General features: G+C 38.5%; 1 protein-coding gene across 3 annotated transcripts in view; it reads left to right on the top strand.

Moving 5' to 3' along the window:
- lrrc7 (leucine rich repeat containing 7) overlaps positions 1 to 23,984 on the top strand; it is a 247,808-nt gene that overhangs the window by 138,774 nt on the left and 85,050 nt on the right. For 2 of the 3 annotated variants that reach the window (XM_059983603.1, XM_059983601.1), the window contains exons 13-16: positions 7,423 to 7,522; positions 20,981 to 21,105; positions 21,985 to 22,185; positions 22,601 to 22,712. In XM_059983603.1, coding sequence (XP_059839586.1) covers positions 7,423 to 7,522; positions 20,981 to 21,105; positions 21,985 to 22,185; positions 22,601 to 22,712 — 538 coding nt within the window. Of the gene's footprint in view, positions 1 to 7,422; positions 7,523 to 20,977; positions 21,106 to 21,984; positions 22,186 to 22,600; positions 22,713 to 23,984 lie in introns of all 3 variants that reach the window. The other variant, XM_059983602.1, reaches the window with a different exon arrangement.

Raw genomic sequence — 23,984 nt, 5'->3', positions numbered from 1 at the left:
ATAGAATTATGATTACTATCTCCAAAATGCTCTCCCACTGAGAGACCTGACACCTGACCAGGTTCATTTCCCAATACCAGATCAAGTACAGCCTCTCCTCTTGTAGGCTCATCTACATATTGTGTCAAGAAACCTTCCTGAACACAGCTACAAACTCCACCCCATCTAAACCCCTTGCTCTAGGGAGATGCCAATCAATATTTGGGAAATTGAAATCTCCCACCACGACAACACTTATTATTACACCTTTCTGGGATCTGTTTCCCTATCTGCTCCTCGATATCCCTGTTGCTATTATTATACCTTTCCAGAATCTGTTTCCCTATCTGCTCCTCGATATCCCTGTTGCTATTATTATACCTTTCCAGAATCTGTTTCCCTATCTGCTCCTCGATATCCCTGTTGCTATTATTACACCTTTCCAGAATCTGTTTCCCTATCTGCTCCTCGATATCCCTGTTGCTATTATTACACCTTTCCAGGATCTGTTTCCCTATCTGCTCCACAATATCCCTGTTACTGTTGTGCTTTCTTTGCAATTATATTTATATGATGAGGTCAGGGCAGGTCCTCTGAGACAGTGACTCCCAGGAATTTAAAGTTACTGACCCACTCTACCTCTGATCCTCTGATGATTACTGGCTCATGGACCTCTGGTTTCCCTCTCCTGAAGTCTCCTATCAATTATATTTCTGTTGTAACTGTTATATTTCTGAAAAGTCTTGAATTTAATGACCTGCCAAATCCCTCTTATTTTGGCCTATATAAGGTAGAATGTCTTTGTGAACTCAATAAACAGGGATTAGCATTGCAAGAATTTCTGGTATCATATAAAAAGATAAATGAACTAGGAGAATTCTAAAAAAATCCTTTTTTTTTGCTGAAGGTTGTTCTTAATTTCCTGCAGCAGCAGTAAATGGGAAGTGGCAGATTATCCACCAATTATGTTTACACTTATTTCTGCTACTGCTAAGGGTTAAACTTAACTTCTTTAATGAAAAAGCTCAAAGGGAACAACCCTATCCACCTGCTTCATAACAAAATGGTTTGTTTTCAACACCTCATCATAGTATCCTCTCACCAACCCCAGCCAGGGCTCAGATGTCTGAACTGTTTGTGAATTCAGCTTCTGAGGGGATACTTAAAATAGCTATTTTAAACAATCACTTACTTGAGCAAAGAACCTTTTGATCATGCAGGTAGCTAAATTGCTGGAAAAGTACATAGAGCACGGAATAGGCACTTCAGCCAATGATCTTGTGTGAAACTAATTAAGCTAATAATGCCTAATTACAGTAATCCCTTCTCCCTGCACCCTCTGCTTATTCTTGTACCTATCCAAGAGCCTATTAAATATCGCTACCTCCACCACCACTCCTGGCAGTGCATTCCAGGAACCCACCACTCTCTGTGTAAAAGAAAAAAAATCTTGCCCCACATGTTTCCTTTGAATGTTCCTCCTCTGACCTTAAACGCAGGGCGGCTGGTACGAGACACTTTGACCCTGGCAACAAAACACCAGTTGTCTGCTCTTTCTTTGCCCCTTGTAATTTTATAAACTTCAATCTGATTTCTCATCAGCCTCCACCACTCCAAAGAAAACAACTCTAGTTTCTCCAACTTCTTGTATCGCCTGCCTCTAATCCATGTAAATCTCCTCTGTGCTCTCCCTGAAGCTTCCATATGCTTCCTGTAATGGGGCAACCAGAAATGAATGCAAGTTTCCAGATATGGCCAAACAAAAAGTAGCAATGTAACTTCTTAACCTTGAACTGGTACCTCAAATAATACAGGCAAGCATGCCATACTAGTTATTATCTTGTGCAGTCCTATTCAGGGAGCATTGAACTTGGATCTCAAGATGCTTTGCACATCAGTGCTGTTGACTAACCTAGTTTAATTAACAATGCATGAAATTCCTTTACATATTTTTTCTAGCTCACCAGATATTTACTCTTGATTTCTCTTGTTGGCTCTCATAAAACAAACCCAGTGAAGCCTAAGTTCAACCACATGATAGAACATTATGTCTGAAGGGTAATTATCTTCACAATGAACCTAACAGTTCGGGCACTTTTGCAGTAGCCTCTTTAAACTAGCCATAAGTCTTCAACAATTTGGATACTGAAATAACCACAGCCTTGTCCTATTCAGTGTTGAGCTTCCTGTGGCAAGGTTTTCGTAATTAAAGTAATGTTATTATGCAGCAATTATTAACATCAGCAGGGTATACGCCAATTTGCTGTGAGCATTGGATCTGCTGCAATTTATTCTTTAATTTAAAAAGCTTTAACATGTACATAGCTTTGCTTATGGAGACATCCCCTACATCAGATAATTGGTGAAGAAGCTGGCAAGAGGAGCAGTGCACAGAGTATGATATCTCCCTGGTGTCCCGATCTGGAAATGGCAGGTGAAACTATGTGTGGTAGTGACAAGACTAGAAGAAGTTGTGGCTTTATTTAATTTTCTTCCATCCAAAGTGAATGGTAGACTTCCTCTTCCTTTCTAGTCTGCACATAAATCTGTGCATTTCTTCAATAGATTGTTGCTAAAATGTACATATTTTGCACTATTGTTATAAGAACATTCCTGAATATCTTGTGATGCTCTGCCACCATTTTCACAGGCAGAACAGTTATAAATTGTAAATCTGAAATCAGTACAAATTTATTAATGTAAGATAATGAATTTTTAATTAAAGGAAAATATATTATTAGATGTGAGTGATAGCTTTGTTTCATATTTTAATTTACAATCTTTTATCTTGAAATATAAGCAATGACAGACAGGAAATACAGGAAACAGTTAACTGTATTTCAACCAATGTTTATAAGATTTACTGAATGACTATACAATATTAATTCTGTGTTTTCAGAACAAGCCAGAATGATTTATAACAAATTAATTGCTTTTGAAGTGCAGATAATATTGTTTTATTGGCAAATATGTGCAGATTAAATACTGAATGACAGCAAGTGATTTCTCTCTTTCACTTCAATATGAAAGATAATTTCCTTACTTTGTATGACAAAGTATGGCCTCTGCTTAATGTCAATTGACAACACCACAGAAAGGCACCGTGATAGTGTAGATTATGTGCTCAAGTGGTTGGTGTGAGAATTTTCTGGTTCAAAGATTGAGATTGCCACTACTAAATGAACGAGGGGTGATATTTGCTGCTAATGCCTGTTTTTCTTATTAAGGATAAGTTCCAGTGATGGCTTAGCATTACTGACAACTTAATTAAAGAATGTTCTTATTTATTACTTGCACTTTTCAAAGTATATTTTGTTTTGTTGCTTATGCATAATTATTTTAAAAACTCTATCTGTTAATTTCTACTGTTTATCTTTGTTTTTAGATTTTCTTTTTGATTAAGATTATTCCAAAATTTTACAATAAGATAAATAAACTTGAAAATTATAAGCCTTTTATTCAAATATGGTCCTGTGCAAATTACTATTTCTTTATTATGAACCGTGTCTTGAATATTTGGCTATAGAGATGATCTACGCATTACAAGGGGTTGCGTTCCTTGAAAAGTGTCTATATAGTAATTTTCCATAGCACAAAATCCTACTTCCATTAGAATTCCATGTTATAAATGGAGACTCATTCCTATGGGATATCCGTCTCTCAGCAGTAGTGATGAGCTGTTGTACTGCAGCTGTGGTTTCACAGTGGAGCGGTGATCAGCATTTCAGAAATTTGCTATGAAAACTGGCAAAGCACTCTTGAGTGGCCAGGAGCTGTGTTTGGAGACATAAGCAAATGCAAATGCTTATCACCTTCCAGCCTTCAGTTTGAGTGATGACATATACATTTAAAAGCATATCAAATATAGATAAGATAGTTCAATAATAAAATTCACAATAAATAACAGTAGTTGTTTTGGCTTGAACTTAAACTTGCTCACCCTGTTTCAGGTATTTTTAGGTTAAATTATATACCAAACTCTTGAGGATAAAAAGCATCTGCTGTACAGTGAAATGAACCTACTACACTAATAAAGAAAACACACAATCTCTGACTATGTCAAGAAGCGCAAGTTTAAAATAAATTAACAGTAGACAAGTTTTTTGTTTCTTTCACATTTTATGGTTATTTATTTATTTTCCCCCCACATTAATTCTGTAAGGATAAACTTTATCCCATATTGCGGTGATTTGGGGATTACGTAAGAGTAAATTTCCAGAAGTTAAATGCCACAGCATGGGTGCTTGAGCTAATCAACAACAACTGCTTTGTCAGGTTTAATGTATGTTCTGAGGAGGTAACTAACATGATGGGTGTTGGATTATTTATCAGTATTATTTTTATGGCTAGTTATTATTTTGAGCATTATCTTTATTTCAAGAATACTGGAATACAAAAGGCTAGAAATGATTTGATGGCTGATCGGAACTCTGCTTTGATGCCATTTAGAATAATTTTAAAACTTTTACCTCAAAACTGACTATTTGAAGCAAATATTGACCTTGAAGGGTGAAGTTTAAATTCACTGGGAATAAGAGGTTTAAATAATGAGAATAAGCTGCTTAAAATTTTGGAAAAGGCTGATAAAGCTGAACTGTTTGAAAATAATAAAAATCAGAAATTGTTTTCAATATCAGTGGCATACGCATTGAAATTTGATGTTTTGTGGCAGCAGTACATTGTAATACATAATAATAAAAACTAAGAGTCCTTAATGATGGATGCTGCATTTTGGAGTCATCGCCTTTTGAAGGTACCCTCGATGTTGGGAAGGATAGTGCCCATGAAGAAGCTAACTGAGCTTACGATATTCTGCAGTTTTTTCCAATCTTGTGCAGTGGCCCTTCCACACCAGACAGTATGCGACCAGTTCTGCATGGTACATCTGTAAAAATTAGCAAGTAGCTTTGGTGATGTACCAATTCTCCTCAAACTCCTAATGATATATAGGTGCCTTCTTATTGTATTAATATGTTGGGCCCAGGGTAGATCCTCAGAGATATTAATACCCTGGAACATGGAACTAGTTACCCTTTCCTCAGCTGAACCCTCAATGAGAACTGTAGTGTGTGCCTTTGACTTACCCTTCCTGAAGTCCACACTCAATTCATTGATCTTAAGTTGGGTGCAAGGTTATTACTGTAACACCACTCAACCAGCTGAAATAGCTCACTCCCGGAATTCTGTCATCAATAGTTGTGTCGCCAGCAAATTTATAGATGGTGTTTGTACTGTGCCTAGCGACACAATCCTGGGTGAAGGGAGAGTGGAGCAGTGGGCGAAGCACGCATCCTTGAGGTGCGCCAGTGCTGATTGTCAGTGAGGAAGAGATATACAGACTGTGGCACCCCATTGAGGAAGTCAAGGATCTAGTTGCAGAGGGAGGAGCAGAGGTCCAGGTTTTGGAGCTTATTGAATGGAACTGAGAGTGTGATTGTGTTGAACGCTGAGTTGCAAGATGGAACAGATTTGTGAAAGTAGCATCCCATTTTAGTTTGTATTTTATTGCCAGGAGTAGAAAATTATGCTGAGTATGGTGGGTATTTGATGCCCCTCCTGAGTTGAATGCTTTCCTGTGGCTGAGTTTAATTTGTATGAAAAAAATACATCAGCAGTCACCACTGCAAATAAAATGCTGCAAAGTAATTTCTGACTTCAAAAATATATACTACTTAATCCTTCTTTTACAGATGAATATTATTACAGACTTTGACTTAGTCTTAATATTTTTAATGTTTTACCATTGAATGTCTTATGATGACAACAAGAAGATAATATCATGATCATAAGACATTCTGCAAACAGTACTACATGGAAAATGTTCAGCGTACAATGGATTTGAATGATGATGCTCATCTTTGGTGAAATCCTGTCACTAGATATTACCAAACGGATATATTGGTGTAGATCCTTATGAGTGCAACACTTCCGGGGAGCCAGTGGTGCGCAGACTCCTCCATCTGATTAACGAACAAATGGAAAATAGACAGCACTAGGACTGTTCCAGTGCAGCATTCTGTGACTCCTACGAGGATATCGAATATGAGAACCATCCCTCATGTACCTTTCTTTATGGTACAGGTTATCCCTAATATAAGAAGCACATTTGCATCGGCACGCCCCTAATAATTACAAATTAATCTGATAGAGAGATGCTGCCCTCTGGCTGTGGTGACGGTCAATCATTGTTCACTAGACACTGATCAAACATTGATTCGTTGTTGAACACTTGTGAGTATAGGCACTTCTGATAGGTGCAATAAAGTCCAACTTTGGAAATCAACATCACACACAAAATTGCATTGGGTGTTTTGAATGTCCTTGGATGTTATCATGAGCTATATGTGGAGCAGCTGGCAACCAACCTACAACCTACATTCCTTCGGTGAAACTCTAAATCTGATTTTCATATTGGTGGCCTTGCTAGTTATATCACCACAACAGTGAATTGATGTATTTCAGCCCAAGCATTGCAATTCAGGAGCCTTAATAATTGAAATAGAAAGAGAAGTTAAAATAGAAGAGTCACAGAGCAGATTGAACAATGTCCTATACGTTGCAATAGTAACAAACAAAATTATCAACATTAACCTGATTCAGCCAACAACGCACAGCTTAACATGAAAATCCTCACGTTCCTAATCATGATATATTGTGCCCTTGCAGGCTACTCTATTCACCACTTCCTCTATTGTAATGGAGATAAGTTCGCTAGAAATTATATGAATTTAAGTCGCTTCCAAACTGCTACCATTGTAAAACATATTGAAAATCTTGCACATAGTTACATTGATTTGAGTAGTGTACTAAGCTATTATTAGCGCTTATCAAATTATTTGGTCCTGAAAATCTAATTTTGTATACTTTAATTTCCTTGCATGAATATGGAAAAATAGGGGAAATATTAATTTTTTGCAGTTTAATTGTGACATTTCAGCTTTTAATTTAATTACACATATACTCAAATTTACTTAGCCTTCTGTGTAATGTTTTAATTTGATTAAAATTGCCTTTAATATGCTGTTTGCCTGATTGCTCAGTCTATTTGATGAGCTGAGCTCTCTTTGACCTCTTGCCTGTTTGCAGCAATTGCCAAAAATGCCTGGTTCCCTCCGCAGAGATTATATTTCAGGGGAGCTTTTTGATTACCATGAGAAACACTGTTGTTTTACAAGTGACTGCAAATTCTGACTGATAAGGTAACTCCTTACCAGATAAATCCTTCAAAACAGTCTTTTTGATCCATAACTAAACATGATTTAACTGACCATTATTTTAACACGGAGATTGTGGAATAATTCATACAAGATTTATCTCTCCTTGTGTTAATTACCAAAAATAAAAGGTACTGATTTTCCAGAGAAAAATTATATAAATTGCCTTTGTTTTTGTCCTGTGATGCAGTAATTGTTAAAATAATTCATTTTTATCCTTTTGTTTTAGTCCAAGGCTCTAATCCCTCTGCAAACAGAGTCCAATCCAGAAACAAAACAGAGAGTGCTGACAAACTACATGTTTCCTCAGCAGCCACGTAACGATGAAGGTGAGAATTTTCCACACAGACCAGTGAATACGTTCAGGCGATACCTCTTTACATTTCTTGCATTTGTAAGCTGGATAATGAGCAAGTAATACCCGGTTAGTTATTCTATTGTGGTATAAAAATATTCCATTTTAATTGGGCTACTCTTCCAAGCTTCACATTTTTGTTGTTTCTGTCTCTGTAGAAAAATCGTATATGTAGATTTTAATTTCTATTATACAACAATGCATTACTATGCAGTTCTGTTGAGGTATGTGCTGTCCGGTGTGCAACAAATACTGTGGATCTATTTAAAAAGTACAGTTTATGCTAAATTAAATTATATCAGCAAAAATGCCAATATTGTCATTGGCCAAAGGAACCAATATCTGAGAAGGATAAAAAAAAGATCTTCCTAATATTAATTAGCCATTGCAATTGACTAATTAGAACAGAGTTAAGCTGCAGTCTAACCCCCTGCAAGAGAATAGTTGGTGAACACTCATCTTCAAGACTTATACATGGAGGTTCAAAGTCTACACATGCATTTATCAGTGAAGATTCATTCCTTTGTTCTCTGATTTATTTGAGCATATGCAAGGAAGCTCTGAAATAACTTAGAAATTTCAATTCATGTGATATCACCAATCTTGCTAATTAAAGAGTCGGCAATATTGAAAACAACGAGAACTAGAGCAGAGGACAAGTGGGTATTCAGTGCCATCTGCCCCGTTTGACTGGTCTCCCCCTCCCGCTTGCTCGCTGATGTCAGAGAAAAGTGCCTGAGCTTAACTGGTCTCGCTCGCTTTTGCTCGTTGCTCCCAGAGGAAGGAGCTTGCATTTGACCGGGTCTCCCTCTCCCTCTTGCGTGATGGTGCAGGAGTGTTGGGTCTTGGGCAAGGTTTAATTGACATGGTTTGTCGTTGGACTCTGCAATTCATGTTATATGTGCTTCTGGCTCCTGGTTACTCCTTTTTTATTATTGCTATTTTGTGCAATTTTGATCAGTATGGACTGGCTCTGCAACCTACAGTCAATGAATGACACAGTGCTAAACTGAACTAAACTAAGCATTCCTAGACTGTTTCAATGACTGTGTGGTTTTGGACATTTTATATTCTGTGTGTTTTTCACTCGTTTTCTTGCTGTTTATGCTATTTGTTCTTTTGAACATTGGGTGTTTAATGTTTTCTTTGATAGTGCTTCTTCGTTTCATGGCTGCCTGTGGGAAGTAGAATCCCAGGGTTGTATATTGCAAACATACTTTGAATCATTGATTATTGTGCCTTAAGCCTATCTATATATGATCTATATCATCCAATTTTAGCCATTTTAAAATAAGTATGTGCATATATGATAATTTTCTTAAACCATGTACAGCTATTATTACTTGGTGACTAACATAAGATGTGCATCCCCTGCAACTGATCAGTATTAAGTCACAACAATCACTTTGTTCGATCAATCAATGTTACATCCTTTCCAGCATCACTTGTACTCAGCAGACTTTTTACTAACAGATGCATTTCTCTGCTGATCATTTGTGTTCAACTTAACATTCTCCTTGAGGTAAATTTCTCAAGGAGGGATTGCCTTTTATATTTTGAACATCTTGTACCTATTCTATAGGCTACCTCATATAGAGAGAGATCATTTAACTGTTCTCTATATCCACACCTGTTTTGCCATGGTCATTACTTCAAAGACAGCCACAATCCTATTGCAATTTCAATCAGTCAGATTATCACTGACATAAAACTTGAAATATTGATATAATTTGAAAATGGTGCACTGCAAAGCCATAAAAATCTATAAATTACAAAATAAATAGTGGAAAACAAAAGTTCATTGGTTCATGCACTAATCTTAAATCTGATGGTGGAGAGAAAGAAGCTCTTCCTGAATCATCGAGTGAGGGTTTTCAGACTCTTGTGACTCCTTGCTGATGATTGTAATGAGAAGATGGCATGCAGTGGATGTTAAGCGTTCCCCATGCTGGATGCTGATTCTTGAGGTGTTGTCTCTTAAGGTTGCCCATGATGGATTGCTGTGGTTGTGATGGAGCTGGCTGAATCTACAACCCCCTGCGTCCTCGTGATCCTGTGCATTGAGAGGTTCCATACCAGTCTGTCACACAACCAGTCAGAAGCCTCTTCACCGCACAGCTATAAAAAATTGCTAGAGTGCAGAATCAAGATTGATTACTGAGCTGCGATCTACAGAGAACCCTTGTATATGTGCATATTCAGAATCTGAGCAGAAATCAGCTTTGAATCATAAACCAATGGTCCCCAATTTACCTACCTCCACTATACCACAATAGCTTCCAATTATAAAAACCTGAAATAACAGCTTGGAAAACATGACTGTGTTTCATATCTTAAGAGCTGCCTCTCAATAACAGGTGGCATTGGTGGTGGAATTAGTCACTGAATCCAGTACTACCATCTTGTTGACTTGTTTACAGAGGAACTAAATTCAAATAGTAATGTCATGCGGTTTGCTGATTAACATCGATGTCCCCTTATAATTTTAGCAATTTGCTAAAAGCTTAATATAATCTAGGTAAGAAACAATGCTAAAAAGAGAAAAATATAATATTTGTGGAAAATTTTTGTTCCATTACTTTTGATGGGTAACAGCAGAAAACGGATTTTTTCAAATCCGTTCAAGATTTCAACTACTATGGGTAATTTCTTATCTATTCAATTTTCTGAGGTGGTTAAAAGTCAAGCACGCTATATTCTTACGTGGTTAAGTCAAACACAAAATCTTTCTAGCTCTTAATCTAACTTGTCCAATATTAGATTATCTTAATTCTCAGCTACAGTATTTATTACCTATGACAAATTGGACATGGTGGCAATGCAAAACAGATGGTTTCACATTGGTTGCCTATTATACACCACATTACTTCGTCTGTTTCATTAACTTCAATGTCTGAAACAGTTTGACAAAGTGACTGCACATGATGTGTTCAGGTCCAATTTCAAACCTACAGCTTCTGTGAGAAGGCTCCTTTAGTTCTCCACATAATATCTCGTTCAATCGCATTCTTACCGTCCAAATCTTGAACTTAATGATGACAAAGTAACAACATTCAAAGAAAGCTGGCCACACAAATTTAGTAACTTCATGACATCTTCTTTTACTTTGTAGGTCACCATCAATCAGGCAAATTTTAAAAAGAATCTCTGACACCCAGCAGCCTTTATGTTGATAAAGCAGCTGGGTAACCAATATTATTAGATAAAACCAGGAAAAAGTTACAGATTGAAGCTATTTTGAAAATCTATGTTATAAAATGAGAAATGAACATTGGAATCTACATATGACTTTGGTAGAAGCTGAAATTAATAAACTTTTAAAGTATACTTAATATTTTGATCATTTTTATCTGGAATTATAATCAGCAAATTTGTATCCAAAGTCTGGAAACAGTAATTACAGTTTAATATGTAATTAGAAATTCAGTTGCCCTCCAACAAGTGTAATTTTTGGGGTTATTTTGACGTTGTCTAGTTCAGACCTGAAGTTCTCATTGAACCAATTTAATTTGATTGAGGTGGAGAAGCTGAAAATTATGTAGCCTGTGAAGGAAGACAAAATCATGTGACTTGGAATCTCTACATCAAACGACACCCACAAAAATCCTGAAATTGCTGTCATTTTCGCAATGTGATTTTCTGAACCTCACAACTACAATAATCCAGTCAAACTTCTAGTAGCATTTATATCTTGAGGGTTTAGCTCTTCGAGGTTTCAGAGAAGAGAGGTGTCAGTCAGTGAAAGCAAAGAAAAGGAAGGCTCTCGGTTAAGTTTTTTTTCCCTTTCTTTCTTTATATCTGCTCAGTTCGGACAGTAGAGATGCCAGGCAGGATACTGGAATGCTCCTCTTTCGAGATGTGGGCAGGCAGGGAAACCTCCAGTATCCCCAGTGACTACAACTGCAAGAAGATCATCCAGTTGCAGTTTCTAACAATCCACATTGAAGAGTTGGAGCTGGAACTGGATGAACTCCAGATCATTTGGGAGGCTGAAGGGGTGATAGATAGGACGTATAGAGAGGTAGTTACACCTAAGGTGCAGGGCACAGGAAACTGGGTGACAGTCAGGAAGGGGAAAGGGGTTAAGGAGCAGTGCAGAGTACTCCTGTAGCCAATCCCTTAACAACAGGTATATCACTTTGGATATTCTTGGAGGGGTTGACTTAACAGAGCAGAGTCACAATGGTTGAGTCTCTAGCACTGCCTCTGGCTCAATGACACAGAAGGGAAGGGGAGGAAAAGGCACACTGTGTGATAGGGGATTCGTTAGTTAGAGGAATGGACAGGAAGTTCTGAGGGCGAGAATGAGATTCCTGGATGGTATGTTGCCTCCCAGGTGCCAGGGTCCAGGACACCTTGGATCGAGTCCTCCGCATACTCAAGTGGGAGGGTGAACAATCAGAGGTAGAGGTCCATGGGTAGGACGAGTGACAAGGTTCAGCATAGGCAATTAGGTGCTAAGTTAAAGGCAGGACCTCCAGGGTTGTGTTATCAGGAGTGCGCCCCATGGCACGTGCTAATGAGGCCAAAACCAGGAAGATATACAGTTTAATATGTGGCTAAGGAGTTGGTGTAAGGGGGGGGGGGCATAAGATTTTGTGATTGTTGGAAGGTGGAACCTGTACAGAACTGGAGAGGGACTAATATTCTAGCAGGAAGCTTTATTAATTCTGCATGGTTCCGTTTAAACTCGAGTTGCAAGAAGGTGGGAACCTGAGTGCCAGAACAGTTAGTGGAGAGGCAGATAAAGTTAAGAATCAAAAGCATGGTGTGACTAGTATCATTACCTACGTGTATTTCAATGCAAGAAGTATTATGGGAATGGTGGATGGTAGTGCTGGAGATGAGGTACTTGTTTTACAAACAGAGGCAATGTGTAGTGAGGAGAGGCTGTTGCTAGGGCAGTATTGCAGTCAGCAGGATTTGTTGCACTTTAAAAGGTGGGGAAATCGAAAAGAGTGAATGCAGGACTGAATGTGTTATATTTGAATGCATGCAGTATACAGAATAAGGTAGATGAACTTGTTGCACAGTTGCAGATTGGCATATATGGTGTACTATGCATTACTGAGTCATGGCTGAAAGAATAGTACAACTGGGAGCTTAATGTTCAATGATACGCATTGTATTAAAGTGACAGGCAGGAAGGCAGAGGGATGGCTTTGCTCTGTTGGTAAAAAAGGAAATTAAATAATTAGTAAGAGGTGACATAGGGTTGGTGGATATTGAATCGTTATGAATAGAGCTAAGGAACTGTAAGGATAAAAAGACCCTAATGGAAGTTGCATACAGATCCCCAAACAGTAGTAAGGATGTGGTCTACAAATGACAATGGGAGATAGAAAATGCATGCCAACAGGGCAATGTTACAATAGACATGGGGATTTCAATATGCAGGTAGATTGAGAAAATCAGGTTGGTGCTGAATTTCAAGAGGGAGAGTTTCTAGAATGCCTGTAAGATGGCTTTTTAGAGCAGCTCGTGGTTGAGCCCACTAGGGGATCAGCAATTCTGGACTGGGTGTCGTGTAATGAACCAGAATTGATTAGAGAGCTTAAGGTTAAAGAACCCTTAGGGGAGGTGAATTTAGTACAGTCAAGTTCACCCTGAAATTTGACAAGGAGAAACTAAAGTCAGATGTATCAGTATTACAGTGGAGTAAAGGGAATTAGAGAGCCATGAGAGAAGAGTTGGCCAAAATTGATTGGAAAAGAACACTGGCAGGGATGATGGCAGAGCAGCAATAGCAGAACTTTCTGGAAGCAATTTGGAAGGTACAAGATATATACATCCCAAAGAGGAAGAGTATTCTAAAGGAAAGATGGCACAACCATGGCAGACAAGAGAAGTCACAGCCAACATAAAAGCCAAAGACAGGACATATAATAGAGCAAAAATAAGTGGGAAGCTTTTGAAAACCAACAGAAGGCAATTTAAAAGGTAATTAAGAAGGTAAAGATGGAAAGCAAAAGTAAGTTAGCCAATAGTATCAAAGAAGATACCAAAAGTTTCTTCAGATACATCAGTAGTAAAATTGAGGTGAGAGTGGAAATCAAACCACCGGAAGATGATGTTGGAGAGGTTGTAATTGGAGCCAAGGAAATGGCAAGCAAACTCTTTTGCATCAGTCTTTACTGTGGAAGACATTAGCAGTATGGTGGAAGTCCCACATGTTATTGGTAATGAAGTGTGTGAAGTTACCATAACTAGAGAGTAGGTTCTTGGGGAAACTGAAAGGTCTGAAAGTAGATAAGTCACCTAGACCAGATGGTGTACACCCCTAGGTTCTGAAAGAAGTGACTGAAGAGATTGTGGAGGCATTACTAATGATCTTTCAAGAATCACTAAGGTACCTGGAGGCACATGATAAAGTAGGCCGTAATGAACATGGTTTCCTCAAGGGAAAATCTTGCCTGACAGGTCTTCTGGGATGCTTTGAAGAAATAACAAGCAGGATAGACAAAGGAGATTCGATTGATGTTGTGTACTTGGATTTTCAGAAGGACTTTGACAAGGTGCCACACATAAGGCTGCTTAACAAACTACGAACCCATGGTATTACAGGAAAGATTCTAGCATAGATAAACCTGTGGCTGATTAGCAGGAGGCAAAGAATGGAAATAAAGAGAGCCTTTTCTGGTTGGCTACCAGTGACTAGTGGTGTTCCACAGGGGTCTGTGTTGGGACCAGTTCTTTTTACATTATATGTCAATGATTTGGATGATGGAATTGATAGCTTTGTTGCAAAGTTTGTAGTTGATATGAAAATAGGTGGAGGGCAGGTAGTTTTGAGGAAGTAGAGAGGCCACAAAAGGACTTGAACAGATTAGGAGAATGGGCAAAAAAGTGGCAAATGGTTGGGAAACTGATGTTTATGCACTTTAGTAGAAGAAATGAGAGAGATGACTATTTTTTAAATGGAGAGAAAATACTGAAAAAAATGAGGCACGATGGGATTTGGGAGTCCTTGTGTAGGATTCCCTAAAGGTTAAGTTTCAGATTGAGTTTGTGGTAAGGAAGACAAATGCAATGTTAGCATTCATTTCTAGAGAGCTACAATATAAAAGCAAAGATGAAATGTTGACATTTTATAATGTACTGGTGAGGCAATTTTAGGCCCTTATCTTTAGAAAGGATGTGCTGAAACTGGAGAGGGTTCAAAGGAAGTTCACCAGAATGATTCCAGGATTGAATGGCTTGTCATTTGAAGAGCGTTTGGTGGCTCTGGGCCTGTTTTCACCAGAATTCAGAAGAATGAGGGGTGACTTAATTGAAACCTATCAAATGGTGAAAGGCCTTGATAGAGTGGATGTGGAGAGGATACTTCCTCTGGTGGAAGAGTCTACAATCAGAGGACACAGCCTCAGAATAGAGGGGCGTTCTTTTAGAATGGAGATGAGGTGGAATTCCTTTGTCCAAAGAGACGTGAGTCTGTGGAATTCTTTGCCACAGTCAGCTATGGAGCCAAGTGTATGTATATTTCAGGCAGAGGCTGATAAATTCTTGATGGGTGAGGGCATGAAGGGATATGAGGAGATGGCAATAGATTGGAACTGTGAGGATAATTGGATCTGTCATGATGAAATGGCAGACTAGATTTGATGGGCCAAATGGCCTAATTCTGCTCCTATTATGGTACTATGGTCTTGTATGTAGTTATTCATTCAGCCTGCCACTACTCCATAATTCATTTCCTAACATCTTCTAAAGACATTAACGTGCCACAGTATATTCCTATCTGTTGATGTAAACTGGGAATATCTTACAGATATGATTCTTTTATATTAGCTGTGACTGTTAGTTTGGAAAAGCTGTTAGAAGAGAGCGACAATAATAGGCTTATTATTGCACTGACTCTACTTGAAAGAAATGTGAATCCAACATGATTTATTTTCTGTTAATACCAAAGGATAGGAACATTCTTTGGTCAAGGTCAATTAGCTTAACAATTTATGGAGAATCAAACGTAAAATACTCTTGGTAGGAACGTTGCACGTTCTCAATAGATACCGCACTTACCAACTGGGATATCAAGGCAGGAAAAAATTGCCTTAGTTGCATATTCTGAAGTTGTTGCTTTTATTTGTTCATAGAGTTATTGTAATACATAGAGTCAATGTAGATTCACAGTGTTTCACATATTTCAGTTAGTATAGAAAAATGATGCATCTTTTCTCTGATGTCATTGACACATTTAAAGATCCCAGTGCACTCTCTTCTTAAATGGTCTTTGCTTTAGCAGTTAGGGCTTTAATAGTATGAACGATTCTTCATGTTCATCTTACAACTCCAGTCCCACTCACCTCCCCTACTGCCTGTCAGTTTACATATCTTCTCAGTCTGCCAGTCACCTCAGATTCCTTCCCTTCTCTGTGCTGGCCATCTTTCTTCTCCACTCTCAGTCCCAATGTAGAGTTTCAACCCAAAACATCAGCAATTTCTTTCCTCCTCCTGATGCTGCTCAACCCGTTGTTGATTGTGTGTTGTTCCATCTTCGAACACTGGTTCCTGGAACATATCGTGTTATGTCACTTATGGACCTTTTCTGTTGTACTAATGAAAATAAGTTGTTAAAATACTTCATCTGGTAGAACCCTGAAGAATTGAATTTAAAATTTGAAACAATTACCCTCCCATAATAGCTTGTTGCATTCATCCTCTTATAAAAAGAATTCTGTCCCTTTTTATGCCATGTGAGTGTTTGTTCTTAGACGGTAAATGTAGAAAAATAGAGCAGAGTATTGGAGTAAAGATTGTCCATTCAGAGGAAAAGGAATTTCTTCACTTGGAGGATTTTACCTCTTTGGAAATCTCCAGAGGACTGTTAATGCTGAGTCATTAAATGCGTATTCCATCCGTGATTCCCTTGTTTACTAGTCCCTCCCCACTAATCTCACTCCCGGCACTTCTCCCTGCCAGCAGCCTGAGGTCTACTCCTGTCTACTCCTCCCTCACCTCCCTTCAGAGCCCCAAACAGTCCTTCCAGGTGAGGCAACACTTTGCCTGTGAATCTGCTGGGTTGTCTATTGTCAATTGTGCTCCTAATGCATTGGTGAGACCTGTCAAACACTGGGGGGCTGCTTCATCGAGCACCTCCCCTCTATCCGCCAAAAGTGGAACTTACCAGTGGCCAAACACTTTAATTCAGATTTCCATTCCTGTTCTGACATTTTGGTTCATGGCCTTCTCTCATGCCAAGATGAGGCCTCCGTCAAGTTGGAGGAGCAACACCTTGTATTCTGTCTGGGTACCCTCCAATCTGAAGGCATGAATATTGATTTCTCCTTGCAGTAAAAAACTCTCTTTCTTTCTTCTCCTCTTCTATTCCCCACTCTGGTGCCTTACCCCTTCTTACCTGCCTATCACCTCCCCTGGTTTCCCTCCTTCCCTTTCTCCAATGGTCCAGTTTCCTCTCCAATCAGATTCCATCTTCTCCTGCCCTTTGCCTTTCCAACCCACCTGGCTTCACTGATCACATTCTAGCTATCCTCCTTCCCCTCCACCCACCTTTTTACTCTAGTGTCTTCCCCCTTCCTTTTAAGCCCTGGAGTTTATTGTTAACTTCTGTAAATGCTGCCTGGCCTGCAGAATTCCTCCAGTATTTGTGCATGTTGCTCTGGATTTCCAGCATCTGCAGAATCTTGTGTTCATTAAGTACATATGTTTTGTGCTGAGAATGGATTTTCAAATTATAACATTGCTTTTGCACTGACAATGTAGCTCGGGCCTAAGTGCTGCTCCAATATTAGTGAAGCCTTTTGGGAAACAGGCAGGACAGTGAAATGCTTAGCACAGCCACATTTATATTGAATGGCAGAATATGTTCAAGAGTCTATGCAGGCTATTCCACCCCCTGCATTTTATATTCTTATTAAGCAATAAACATTAAAATAGTTACTTAAATTAGGCTTGCATACCCTGAAACATTGGGTTCTAGGAGGTAATTTAACTAAGGATTTAAGGATACCTAATTAGCATAGAAAGCCCTTTTCACTGGTGGGGGAGACATGGGATATTATGTTAAAATCAGCTCTGGGTATTAATTTTTTAAAGCAGAGGGACAGAGTGATAAACTATGCATTACAAGAGGCAGTAGATGATATCACAACGAATAATTTTAAATCTCAATATATTTTTTGCGAGTCAGAAGTGGAAAAAGAAAGTGAGTTCGAGAAAGTAAATGGAGTTAATAATCACATCATTTATTGTCTTACTGAATACAGAACCTTTTGAGTGCTTCATAATCAAATTCTCAGAAGCATTCTGTTGAATCCACATTGTATTCATTCTAGTGAATTGCACACAACACACCAAATCTAGTCTAACCAACAACTTGTAAAGTTCCACCTAAATTTCTATTTATACTCTTGTTCTCAAATTAAAAATTTTAATATTTTGTTGGATATTTTTCTATCTACCAAAGTATAACAGTAATCAAACTTGGGTTCAAATTCATTCAATTATGGACTCCAGATCTCTTACTTTGGGACAAAAAATTAAATCAGATAACGTGCTGAGCACTCCTGCCTCTCCACAGATGAAAGAAAAAGATGTTTTTGTGTGACCTTCAGATTAACATGCCAGGTGCATTGCTAGTGCAAACTAGGTAGCTTGGAGCTACATTGCAACTGGTCATTGTCAGAATATGTAAACTCATACTTCGATTATCCACTGTAGACAAAGGAGGGACAAAGGACACGGGTAAGCTTGCAATGCCTTGGATATTAAAATGAATTCAGTGGACTCAGCTCCATTATACTTACTTGCTACATGTTATGCCACTAGCATTTAAGGAAGCAATAAAGATCCTTCATCTTTGTCTGTATAGACGATTCTTCATTGCTGTTTCTGAAACAATTGTTTCTAGACCAATCAGGGTTGCTAGCTCTAAGCAGAAACCTGAAATCTGGAGGACCAGTGGACCACACTTATTCTGGCCTCTACCCTTCGACCTGTTTGGCATGGGTGACCTTACCAAGAGCCAGAACACAAAGCCCCGACTCCAGCCAGCATAGCTGTCCAGGTCATTGAGGCATGCAAGTCTCCAAACCCTACGACAAGGTTGTGGTTCTCTTGGAGGTCAGCTCCATTATACTGCAGAGAGATTAAGTCTTGATTATACAAGAGCCTGAATTTTATTGAGAAATGCCAGTTGTTCTGCCTGGACTTACTGACATTTAAGTCCATGAGCACCTGAAATTCCAGTATTCATGTGAAGGTAGAAGGTCCAAAATGGCTCCCCCAGGTGTGGCTTACTGGGTTTACTGTTAGATTTCTTGTATTTTTTGCTCTACTGTATGATGATCTTGACATCTAGAGGGCATTGTACAGGAATTTACCAATCAGGTTGGAGCTTGCTTCATTGAGGAGGTTATTGATAGCTGATCCAGTAGAGTTAAGTGGGGGTTTAATGACTGTATGAGCTAGGGACATGGGACCTTTCAACTGTGAGTAAATTCTAGACCATTGTAACTATTCTGTAACATTTTAAGGACAATCTCTCTGTAATGCTTCCTATTTACAATTGTCAAAGTTTTGAGAAGCTCATTGTTTTGCTAATAGATCTGAATCTCTCACTGTTATCATATTACTGTTTGTGGAATCTTGCTGATTAGCTTCCTGATCCCTGCATTGTAATAGTGACCGCAAAGAAAGAATATTCTTGGCTGGAATGTACTTTTGGTTACATTGAGGTTGTGAAAAGTGTAATAGAATTGCTTGACTTTTTCCAATCAAAGGTTGGAACTTCTAATTTACTGATTTGTTAAGTAGATAAAATATCTAAAGCATTCTTGAAGAGAATCTTTTTTGAAAAATATCTTGTGACTTTCTGGTGAATAGATCAGGTGACCAAATGACAGCAGAAATAGACTTCAGTGATGACTTTCTTTCCTGAAATAGTTACTGGCACACAAACAAATACATTGGATTCTAGTTAATAGGGAAACATCAGGACCAGTGTATTTTGTTCTGGTTAAGCAGCTACCTCAACTAGCTGTACAAGTTAGATCACTATCAATACTACTGCTGGTTGGCCATCATATCCAAACAGTAACCTGTGCAGGTGAATTGTTAAAGTGGAACGGGGACAGTTCCACTCCCTTGACCTTGGAAGTCCAGGTCTGGGTCAAGTGGATGTCACAACTGAGCTCTTCCCTGGTTGCAGTGGATGACCAAGACTTCTTCTGTGCCTCGTTATTCCCTTCACCTTCCACTTTCCTTCCTAGCCATCAGATCTCAGTGTAGATCTCAATCAGCCTGCCTGTCAGAGCTGAGTTCACCTGGCAGAACAGGCATGTCTCCGTATCATCGGGGTATGAGACCCACCGGCTACCCTCGCTTGGTTTAGGCTGCCTATCAAAGCAATGTACTGAGGTGTGGCCATTGTCGAATGCAAACAGCCTGGGGTGAGAGCTGAGTGTCTGGAGGGGACCAAGGATAACATTCAAGATCATTGTCAAGGTCTTCAAATTCTTCATAGTTCCTAACCTGGAGTAGTGAAAACATTTGATTTTCACTCCCAATCATTTCTGGCATTTCCAAGTCTGAATATTTGAAATGGCAGCGAGCAAAACTGTTTTGAATTGTCTTACTGCTTATTTCTTGCCAACCATCAGTGGCAAATATCATTGCTTTTTAAACACAAATGCACACAACTGACATGTGTGACACATGCAAACTGTTCACTCAAATCATACCACTGTGTCTGCACACAACTGATAGAAAACAATGCAACAGTGTCCAGCCCTAATTAAGTGGCATATTCTCCCAAATAAACAAAGGTAATCCTCGCTATTTTCTCAGTTAGTTTTTGTTCTGTCAGAGTTGTCCACATAAGTGTTTTGTGATTAACTGATGGCCCAGTTAAGCAGAATCCACTGTCGTTCTATTTGTGGTTCTTTACACGTGTCTGCAAATACTTCATTGGCAGCCAGCCCCAGGGCAATTAAAGCTTAATTCAACACTGCTAATAAAGAAAGAGGAAAAAAAGTAAGGATGTCTTTTTAGCTAAATAACAGTCTAAAAATTTGTGTGCACATTTCAGAATGAAAATACTAAATAGCCACAACTTGGATTGTGTCTTTTGATTTTTGTGCACACTCAAGTCCTAGGAAATATTTTTCTGCCTGGATTCTGTGTGAAGGAATGAGGCACCAACCTACTCTGAGCATAGTGAGTCTTGCCTGTAATTTCTCATCCTCCAAAATTAAGGAGATTTAATCACTAGATGGCAAATGGTACCTGTGAGCCATATTAGTCAATAATTGTTAAATGAGATTGTCTTCGTTGATTTCCCATGGAATATATAATAAGAGTTCAAACCTCAAAAAGAGAAAAAAGGACAATTTAGATATTATTCATTGTAATATTTATCATGATGTTATAATATATATACAATATTTTCTATATTTTGTTTGTATATTTCTAGTAGATTTCCCTTCTGACAGCGATAGCTTCAATCCAACCTTGTGGGAAGAACAAAGGCAACAGCGTATGCAAGTTGCTTTTGAGTTTGAAGAGAAGAAAGAAGATGAGGAAGCTTCTGGCAATGTCAAGGTTATTGCTGAGAGTACTTAATTTATGTTTTAAATTTTGCCAAATATGAAGGTGTGCAAATTCATCTGTACAACTTTTGGGCACTAACATCTCATTGCATTGGTCCCTAAAGCTGTTTTATTTTTTTTTTAATTTTCAAAATTTATCACACCCTTTGAAAAGCAGTTTTCTTAGAAATGTACAGCACAGAAATTTCAAAGTGGCCTTTCAACCCACTTTGTCGCTGAAGACTATGATACCTATTTCTTTCTTATCTATATAACTTTGGATAGAAAGCCATAGACATAATTTCTTTTAAAAAATGTTATTTTATTTGGCTCCACCACTGTCTCCTTGCTTACATGCACACTTTAATTTTTTTTAGTTATGGAGTTTAACTCAGTCTCTAGTTTGGGCTGAGTAATCTGATTTTGGCTTAGCTGCTGAGAAGAAACCTTACAACTAAATTTCAACATTGTCAGTAGTTCAAAAGTGGATTAAAGAAGCATTATTCACTACTGCTGATATTGCTTTCATTTATTATTAAGATTTACTCCTGCTAATTGAACACCAAACTGCAGGAGGAGTTGTGCTGTGTGTCACGGAAACAGTTTTTCTTATAATTTCTTTCCCGCTACAAGTTTATAACTGACAAATATCACGTGGGTAAGATAGTAGACAGCTGCTTGCATCCCAACTGATTCAGATGAAAACTGGTTGAAAATGTGATTAATTTGATAGTACGAGGAAGAATGGTAATGTATGCTGTAAAATGAACACAGATTCATAGAGAGAAAACAATAGGCTAGTTGTATTTATAATGTTGATGGCCATCTGTAACCTTATTGAATAAGAAGTTTCCGGTCAATTACATTTATTTCTTTCAATTTTCCATTTCAGGCTGAAATAAATCTTAAGCGCTATCCTACCCCTTACCCAGAAGACCTAAAAAATATGGTGAAATCTGTTCAGCACTTAGTAGGAAAGCATAACCATGAAGGATCTACTGAAAATTCAACAGGTGCCACAAGTATAGAGTATGCTATAAAAGAGAAGTATGAACATAAGTGGCCAGTGCCAACAAAAGAAGCTACGCTTGAGGTAATCAATGAAATTTTAAAATAATTTAATCTCTATTTATCATTCAGGTTTATCTGTTGATTTATCTTTCATATTATTTTCTTTGCTAGTTTGCTAAATTCTACCCATGGGCAACCAATTGAATGGGGTGTAAGCATGCCATCAAACTCACTACAAAACTAACTGTATTGGCTATGAAATATCGTCAAATGTCCAAATTTCTTACCTGCTTTGGATACATCAAAAATTTCTCTAGCATTCATTGTCTGTTGAGAAGCAAGAACAGCTTGAATAAAGTTGTGGAAACATACTACACCTCAGGGAAATGCTCGAGGAAAGAATTAAAATGATAATAAAAACAAAGTAAGTCACAGGCAAGACTATATATTGCATCGACTCGTTTTCTTGAAAAATCTGCTTCATTTGTCTTCCACAGAGATCATTAGGTGAGTCGCCAAATGATTTGAGAATGGGAGAACTGCGACTTGCACTTACCGAAACTCCACTATTCAAGCCCAAAGCTGTCCTGTTAGGTAAAGAGAAGAAAGGTATGGTGCCAACTGGTGGAGAGCAAGAACATTCAGGGATGTTGCTTGAGGGATGATCTTGGTGGGACGAAATGAGAATGAGAGAATCATCTTGTTTGTACAGAGAATACGATCTTTGGGTTCCCAACTTCGCACATTTCTCTTGGGGGAAAAAATTGCTGAAAAGATTGTAAAAGTAATGTTATATCTTTTACCATACGGCTGTGTAGCCTAGGATTTTTTTATCAAATGGTCTAAGATATGTGGTAAATTAATTTATATTCTGTGTTGCTGCATCACGATTCTTACTACTTAGAGGAGTACAATATGATAGCAGAGCGACTAGAACATAGAACAATAGTGAAGCACAGGAGCAGGCCCTTAGTGTTGTGCTGAATCAGATTAGTGACCAAGTGGCCAACTAAACTAATCTCTTCTGCCTACACGGTGTCCATGTCCTACCTTTTCCCTCACATTCATGTGTCTATCTGAACATGTCTTAAAATGTCTTTTCGGCACGGACTAGGAGGGCCAAGATGGCCTGTTTCCGTGCTGTGATTGTTATATGGTTAAAATCCCTAGTGCCATCTACCATCACCTCAGACTGCCTATACCAGACACCCACACTCTCTGTGTTAAAAAAACAAAACTTGTCCCAGTATCTCCTTTGAATTTAACCCTCTCACTTTAAATACCTGTCCTCTGGCATTAAACATTACAAGCCTGGAGAAAAGATACTGTCTGTCAATCTTATATACCCACCTCTATCAGATCTCTCATCAGCCTCCACCGCTCCAGAGGAAACAAACCCAATTATCTCCAACCTCTCGCTATAGCACAAGCCCTCTAATCTGGGCAGCATCCTGGTAAACCTCTTCTGCATTCGTTCAAATGCCTTGCCATCCTTCCTATAGTGGGGCGACCAGAACTGTCTGTAATACTCCAGCTGCAGCCTAATTAGAGTTTTATAAAGCTGCAACATAACTTCCCAGCTTTTGAACTCAATGCCTTGACTAATAAAGGCATTTTAACCACCCTATCAATCTATGTTAACACTCTAGGGATCTCAAGGTCCCTCTGCTCTGCAACACTGTTAAGGATCTTCCCCTTAAGAGTGCACTGTCTCTTTACGTTTAACCTACCAATAGGCAACACTTCAAATTTGTCTGCGTAAATCCTATCTGCCACATCTGCAACTGATCCATATCCCGCTATATTCTCTGCCAGTCTTCTACATTATCCACAGCATTACTAATCTTCATATCATATGCAAACTTACTAACCAACCCATTT

This window comes from Hypanus sabinus, chromosome 11 (assembly GCF_030144855.1).
Source record: "Hypanus sabinus isolate sHypSab1 chromosome 11, sHypSab1.hap1, whole genome shotgun sequence".
Classification (NCBI taxonomy): domain Eukaryota; kingdom Metazoa; phylum Chordata; class Chondrichthyes; order Myliobatiformes; family Dasyatidae; genus Hypanus; species Hypanus sabinus.
Note: the sequence above shows the minus strand (reverse complement) of the source record. Positions and strands in the feature narration are given on the sequence as shown.